Source organism: Diospyros lotus, chromosome 2 (assembly GCF_014633365.1).
Source record: "Diospyros lotus cultivar Yz01 chromosome 2, ASM1463336v1, whole genome shotgun sequence".
NCBI lineage: Eukaryota > Viridiplantae > Streptophyta > Magnoliopsida > Ericales > Ebenaceae > Diospyros > Diospyros lotus.
Window position 1 is genome coordinate 46,530,497 of NC_068339.1, and position 8,119 is coordinate 46,538,615.

The following is an 8,119-nucleotide window of genomic DNA, read 5'->3' on the forward strand; positions in this document are numbered from 1 at the left end:
TGATTGATAACAAATTCCATCTATTTGATTTTTTTACATTTTAACCCAACCAAGTGAATGATCACCCAACATGCTTGAATGGAAATTGAGTGGCAAAAGCAAAGAAAAAGTGCATATTGTTTAGCCGAAAGCGCGTCTGTGAAGTAGTTTTGCATAGAACTTAAAAGAGAGGGCAGTATGAAACGCTTTTCTTTCTCAATTGAAAAGTGCATTTTGGGTGCCATCTCGTCAAACAATCTTCTAATAGTTGTCTCTCCAATTTCAAACCATTTGGGGCCTCCACGTTGACATCCCCCTTTCCTTTCTGGTCAAGCAATTGAGCAAATGAAACTGACCATCTCTGCAGGAATGATTGAATCATCGCTGTCCCCATTGTTGCCTCGCCTTCTTCCTCAAGCTCTCAACTCATAAATCATAATATTATTATTCAGCTTCTGTTGCTCTCTTTCTGGGTATATAAACCAATAAGCAATTGAATTGAACCAACCAATAAGATGGAGAGAGAGATATATATATTATGGGCATCTTCCCCATTCAAACGTTAACAACAGAAGACAACTCTGCTTTCTGAAATAGAAAACACATTACTACACTCTTACTGACTATATATATATCAAAGAAAAGAAAACCAAAACCTTCCAAAACTCAAGCCCCAGATCCTAAGATTTTCAATCAAAGGGGCTCTTGCATTGTCACAACCAAGGGACTGGTCACGGTGTGTTTTCCATCGGACCAAACTATGGATCCACTCTTCGTGTTGGAGCTTCCCGGCGAAAGCTTAATTTTCATGGCCTCCACCCTCACCAGGAAGTTCAGCCTCTGCCCCACCCTCCGGAAAACCAGCTTCTCCGGCTGCACCGTCACCAGGGTTCCGCTCGGCGGGCGGATTGTGACCCGGTATACTGAAACCGGGTCGCCCACGTTTGTCACGGTTCTGATGAAATGGGTAGACATCTTGTGCCGACCGTATTGCTGGAAAACGGCGGTTAGAGACGGGTAGTTCAAGTTGCCGACGTGCCCGGCCCGTTTCGCGCCACTGCAATCTGCTTTCTTTCTGGTGATGACCTGAAGGAATGTTCTTAGTCGTGAGTAATTAGGGAAAGTAGATTAGACAAAGGTTTTTTATTTTTATTTATTTATTTATTTTTTTTTTTTTGGGGGGGGGGGGGGGGTGTGGTGTTGAAATTACCTGAATGTTCTTGGTGGTGTAGTTGGAATTACAGAGGAAATCGACGTAGTCGTACGATGTTAGATCGTAGATTAATCCCGGGTTTATGGCTTTTTGCGGGTGGACATGGCCGGCGCCGTAATCCATCACTGTTGATGCATTTCCGGTGTATTCATCCACCATTGTTGTACCTTTATTGTCCACCGTGTAAGCCGTTGTCATCAACGCCGATCTTATCGCCGCCGGGCTCCATTCCGGATGCGCCGCTTTTAACAAGGCGGCGAGGCCGGATACGTGGGGGCAGGCCATGGAGGTGCCGGAGAGGATGTTGAATTCCGTCCGGCGCGTGTCGGATTGGAGTCCGGAGGGCCCGATTTTGTCCGGCCAGGCAGCGAGGATGTTGAGCCCCGGCGCAATCACGTCCGGTTTCAGGACTTCCGGCGACTCCGGGTTGGGTCCTCGGGCCGAAAAGGAGGCGACAACGGGAGCCGGCCGGACGTGGAGACGAGTGCCTTTGAAGACTATCGTGGCCGTTGCCGGCGACTTTGATTTTGAAGCGTCTGTGATGTATTTTCTGATTAAATCCCCGGCTGTGGCGCCTACTGCCGTGGCGGGCAACACGTGGCAATCGACGACTAGGCCTTCGCCGTCGAAGACTCCGTTGGCGAGTATCATTCCAATGCCGCCGGCTTTCTTCACCACCTCGCCCTTGGCGGCGCGGGAGTTGATTCCTCTGTCGCAGAGAACAATTTTGTTTTTGACAACGTTTGGATCCAAAGAACCTTCCAGGCAAAGCGACGAGGAGTAGCCGTCGGCGCCTTCACTGCCGGCGTACACGAGAGGGTAGAGCCGGCCACGTGGCAAGGCGGGACCGCCGTAGATGCTCACGCCGGGGATGGTTCTTCCGTTCCCGAGCTTGACCTCGGCAGGGAAGTCTCGGTCGATGGTTCCGGCGCCAACGGTGGTGACCCAGGGGGCGACATTTGTGACTGTGAGGCCGCCGGGGCCGCCGTTGCCCGCGGAGGCGGAGACGAAGACGCCGGCATCCGCAGCTCCGAATGCGCCGATCGCGATTGCGTCGAGGTAGTAGGGAACGACAACGCCGCCGACACTGAGTGAGACGACGTCGACGCCGTCCGCCACGGCGGCGTCGAAGGCGGCGAGGATGTCGGAGTCGTAGCATCCGGCGTTCCAACAGACCTTGTAGACGGCAAGCCGAGCCTTGGGAGCCATCCCCGCCGCGACGCCGCGAGCGTAGCCGAGAGTCGACGCCGGGAATACATATCTTCCTGCGGCAATAGACGCCGTGTGGGTCCCGTGCCCGTCGGAATCCCTCGGCGACCGGTACTCCGTCGTTTCATTCATCTTTCCATTCGTCGCTTCATACCCATTACAGAAAAACCTCGCCCCGATCAACTTCCGATTACACTGAGTCGCCGGAAAGTCCTTCCCAGCAACGCACTGGCCCTTCCACTTGGCCGGGACCGGACCGAGCCCCCGATCGTTGAAACTCTTCCTCTCCGGCCAAATCCCAGTATCAATAACCCCAATAACCAGATCGGACCCGAAATCAGAATCCTTCAACAACCCGGCATTATCGGTGGTCTTCAAGCCAAGAAACTCCGGCGATCTCGTGGTCTGGAGGTGCCGGACCTGCTCGGGAAAGACGGCCACAACACCATCCATACCCTCGAGCTTCCTGGCTTCCACAGGCGAGAGTTTTGCGGAGAAGCCATGGAAAACAGTGTCGTAAGTGTGGAGAAGACCAGTGGTTTGGTCGGAAGCGGCGGAGGCGGGGAAGAGAGATCGGAGAGAGGACTCGTACCAGTGCTTATGGGTGGGGAAAATGGAGGGCTTGGCGTCGTGCAGAACGCGGACTATGAAGGTCTTCTGCTGCATGGCAGAAGCGGAGTTTAAGAGGAAGAAGAGAGTGAAGAAGAGGATAGGCGTTGGAGAAATCGCCATGGGAGGGGTGGGATGGAGCTGGTAGCAGTGGCAGACTGCAGTGGATCTGGGGATATAATAGATGTAAGCTTCGGGGGGAAAGAAGAAGGCGGCAAGGCAGTGGTGGGGGCATGTGTGTGTCTGTCTCTCTGGATTTTGGGGCTTCTTTTACTCTCCCGTGTCCACTTGGATTCACTTTTCTTTGCTCCAATCTTACTTTCAATTTACCTTACACTTTCAAATTACTTTCCCTCATTTAAATGAATTAATACGTAAATCGAGTCAAAATATAAAAAAATTATTCACAAATCAAGCTCGAACATTCTAAATTGAGCTTGATTTACAAACAAGTCGAGTTTAAAAAGAGCTAAGCTTAACTCGCTTACACCTCTATATGTAATATAGTGTAATTATTATGTACTTAATGTTATAACATCGCCTTTATTTAATTCAGTATATAGTTAGTGTTCTAATTTAAATATTAAAACATTTCAGAGAGACCTATTAGTTAAATTCTTAATTGGAGAGAATTCTTATTATTGAAAGATAGATAAATCTAAACATAGCATAGAGCATTGAAAGTTTAGGAACTAATATTTCAAACTCTCTAAGTATCACATGTCTTAACATCCGTTATCCCAAAACAAAATAAGCAACACCGACTCAAATAATTGCAGTTCAACTCAATCTTAAACGCACGGAAAAAGAGAAATCTACTAATCATCCATAACATGAGTGGGATCGATCATCTTCATCATAAAACTCATCCAAAAGATATAAAAGAATCTCAAAATGTAAGCTAAAAGAATAACAACTATTACAATTTTTAAATTCTTTTCTATCTTAAATATCATAGTGGTGTTATCCCAATTAAGCTCTAAAATTATATTTTCCTGTTTTATTTATGCAAGCAATTCCAATCCATCTCAGCAAGTCATAAAAGATGTAGTGACTTGTGACAGCATCTCTTAGTCGATATTATAAGTCAATCATATACTATTATGCGTATGAATTTTTATAGTATGTGTACAATTTATAACTACCTTAAGAACATAACATGCACACTTATTAAATATTATTGTTTATCACTATTACTTTTAAGAATAATGCTAATTATTATCTTTAAGCCACAATAAATACACTTTTATTTCATATAAAGTGTATTTATTATATTTTTCAATATTCAAATAATTTTATTAGTTGATTAAATGAGTCAAAACACGATATATTTATCATCGATTAATAAATAAAATAAATATATATTATTTGAAAATAATATTAATTTATTATTATTTAATTGCTACCTTCATTACCATATTTTTAATAGTTTTTATTATTGAAACTAATTTTCATTACTAATCAAACATACATAACAACATTAAATTAAATTGTTATCAAACATTAACATTATGTCTTTTTTTAGGGGAGAAGAGGAATTTTTCCTTTTGCCCCTATTCTCTATTCTAGTTCCAGGGAATAAAAAGAGATGTGACGAGTTAAAAAGTCAAAGAGATTTATTTTGTTGCTCGTGTCGAATTTGTCTAACACAGACGTCATGTCAAATTTGTCTAACACAAACATATAAGGAGTGTGTGAAGGGAGGCCACGCCCCTCTTTTGATTTTGCTCATATCGAGCAAACGTTATGCTGCTCAACGTGAGCAACATAACAATTTCTAAAAATAAAAATGCCATCAAGATCAGTTAAAAAATTTATGGCCAAACCCATATTTTTGTTCTTTTACTTTTACATTTTTTTCGATGATCACTCAAATTTTTTATTATTTCAATTATATTCTCTTGAATTTGTATTTTTGAGTCAATTTAATTCTTATACTTTAATATTTTTTTTATAGCAACATGAATTTTTTTATTAAATATCTGTATTTTCGAGTCAATTTAATTCTTATATTTTAATGTATAAAAAAGATAAAGTGAGATGATTTAATTTAACTATATTTTTTTTTTTTTACACATCAAAATATAAGATTTAAATTAATTTAAAAATATAAGTATAAAGATGTAATTAAAATAAAAAAAAATAAAATAGACACAAAAAAAATCGTAAAGAGTACAATACAAAAAATATGAATTTAACTAAAATTCTGCAAGAACCCCAAGCAGGCCTTTTAACTGTTAGTTTACGGTGACACGTGAGGTGCATGTGGTGTTTGCTGGGGGCAATTAAAGCATCATTATTGTTGGTAGTCCTGCTTCGTAGTGGACGCCCGTTGTCTGATGATATGGGTGGGCCGACGGCCCACGACAGGCGTATTGTTTGTGGTCAAAGCAGTAAACACAGAAAAGCTTAAGCTACAGCCAGTAGTAGCAGAACATGGTCCCACCGCATTGAGGTTCGCCACATTAAAATATTCAAATATAATTAAATAATGACGTCAGGCATCAGTCAATTGTGATTTTTTTAATATATTATTTATGTGTATTAATTATTATATATTTATATTAATTTAATATTATCGTTGCTTATCTAAAATAGTAAATTTATGACTAAATTTATATTTTTATTTTTGTATTATGATTTTATTTTACGTAGTTATTCAAAATTTTTCGATTATACACTTAAATATAATTTTGAATCAATTTAATCACTTATATTTTTTTTTATGGTAACATAATTTTTTTATTATTTTAATTATACTCATATATTTATATTTTTAAATTAATTTAATTTATATATTTTCATGTGTAATAAAAAATAAGATAATAAAATACACATCAGACTCTGTTTACATCAAAATAAATAGGTTAAATTGACTTAAAAATTGATGTTTAGGAGTATAATTAAAATAATAAAAATTTTAAGTTATACAAAAAAATGTCAAATTAGAGATGTTAAGTTGACTCGTAAATGTAAGTCTAAAAAACATAATTAAAATAAAGAAAAATTCGAGTAGCCATAAAAAAATTCGAGATTCAATTTTCTAAAAGACTTGCGAAACAAAAAATAGTCAGGGCCGTAAGTCCCTAATACTTAAGTTAGTTTCTAAAAGAATATGTAGAAATAATAAAAATATGATTTTAATGAAATTCTGATCATATCTCAATCTAATGAATCAATCTTTATTTATATCTATTAAGATTATAAGATAAATAAGAATTTAAATATTTAAAAATTATGTATTGTAGATTTTTATTTTTGGAAGTAGAAAAGGTTTTCAAGAGAATTTCTCTCTCGAGTCTCTAGAGGACTCTTAAGTCTCTCAACATTCATTTTTTTGTGCTTTCTTCCCTTGAGCCTATTTTGGTCTCTGTCTCATTTTTTTTGAATACAATAAATATAAAATATAATATATTAAATATTAGAAGAATATCACAATTACGTGTAAAAAAAATAAATCTGAAAGGTGTTTGGCGCTGAGTCGCCGACACGCCTTCTGGCTCGGGTGTCGGGGATTTGTGTCGTGAATGAATCTCACCAATTGGCGCTGATTCAGCCGCACACGCGTCAACGGATGTTTCACTCCCCTTCTGGGCACCCTCACACGTTCGCACTGCCACGTGCACGTGCTTCTGCAGCCTGGGCTCGACACGTGCGCCCATCTCCAACTCCAACCACTCTTCGGCGATATATATTACAACATATGCGTCTTAATATGAATTGTTTAATATTTAAGGTGGTAAATTATTACTATAGTAATAATAGTTAATTAATTTGAATAATAATAATAATAATAATAATATTTAATCAATTAAAACGTAACACATATTTGAATTTGAATTATATTGTCAGAAGCGGGGCCCAGTGAAAGGCGCTTTATGGGCGTGGCAGGGACGGTAGACCATCATGCCTGATGCTGCTGCTTAGCATATAATCATCAACTCGCGGCCGCAGCCGCCAGCAACGGCTCATCCAATCATCAGTTCCCAAATTTGAATTCGAAAACTCTTTACTTACATGCAAAGTTAAAGTTATAAATAATTATTATGAATTAATTAAATAATAACTATTAATATAATTAAAGTAAATTAAGAAAAAAAAAAAAAGAGGGGGTGTTTGGCACAGTTGAGTTGAGAGAAAGAATGATTTAAGAGATTGGCATTATTATGAGAAAGAGACGGAGATGGGCCTCTTCTCTCGTCTATTCTCTTCACTTTGTCTTGGACTTTAGCGTTGATTTTTCAAATTTACTATTGCCTTTCCCTTTTTGCTTTGTACCCACCATCCACTTCTATCCATCTACTACTACTACTACTACCACCTTCTATCAATCCATCCAGCCTTTATTAACTTTCTCTAAGCCCAATGTGATCCTTTTTGAAATATAATAGTATTTTATATGTTTTACTATGCTTTCGTCAATTAATTAAATTAAATGCAAGACTAAATAACTTAAATACTTTTTAAATTTGTATTAAGTTATAAAAAATCACTTAACTTCAATTTATAATTAAAAAATTATTAAATTTTAATTTATTATATAATTCTACAACTTCTGTTAATTATTATTAAAAGAAATTAATAAGATATTGGCGTAACTAATAATATAAATAATTAAATAGTATAAATAGTTGCTGAATTTTATATAAAATATAAAAATATTACTAAATTCTGTACTAAAATACAAAAATATCAATATTTTGTTAAGTTCTTTTAATAATAATTAACATTAATCCTAAATTATATATTAAATTAAAGTTTAATGATATTTTAATTATAAATTAAAATTTAATAATTTTTGTATATTTTAATATAAAATTTAATTACTATTTATATTATTTAGGCTGTAATGCAGCGCAGGCACCATCTCATATGAGACAAATTGAATAATAAATCATACTATACAATTTTTTTATACATTTTAAGCTACATAAAGAGATTATGAACAAAATATCCTATGCCTCACATTAGCCTCACAGACCTCTATATATCTCGTGAGGGATCTTTTTATTATTAATACATCTTTATATAATTTAATATATACACACACAAATATATCAATAGTATTTTCCTTAATAATAGTGAGACTATTGAGTTAAAGTACCGTTC

General features: G+C 37.5%; 1 protein-coding gene across 1 annotated transcript; it reads right to left on the reverse strand.

Moving 5' to 3' along the window:
* Window positions 1-477: 477 nt before the first annotated feature.
* LOC127793911 (subtilisin-like protease SBT1.5) lies at window positions 478-3,266 on the reverse strand. The gene is made up of 2 exons (XM_052324691.1): window positions 1,190-3,266; window positions 478-1,065 (listed from the first exon to the last, which is right to left on the reverse strand). The coding sequence occupies exons 1-2, from the start codon at window positions 3,131-3,133 to the stop codon at window positions 673-675; spliced, it is 2,337 nt and encodes a 778-aa protein (XP_052180651.1). The 5' UTR covers window positions 3,134-3,266; the 3' UTR covers window positions 478-672.
* Window positions 3,267-8,119: the final 4,853 nt, after the last annotated feature.

Bases quoted from the DNA above. Each gene is read 5' to 3' on its own strand.
- LOC127793911 (XM_052324691.1), bottom strand. From the start codon at position 3,133: ATGGCGATTTCTCCAACGCCTATCCTCTTCTTCACTCTCTTCTTCCTC. The intron at 1,066-1,189 runs GTAATTTCAACA...ACATTCCTTCAG, and splicing joins ACACCACCAAGAACATTCAG to GTCATCACCAGAAAGAAAGC.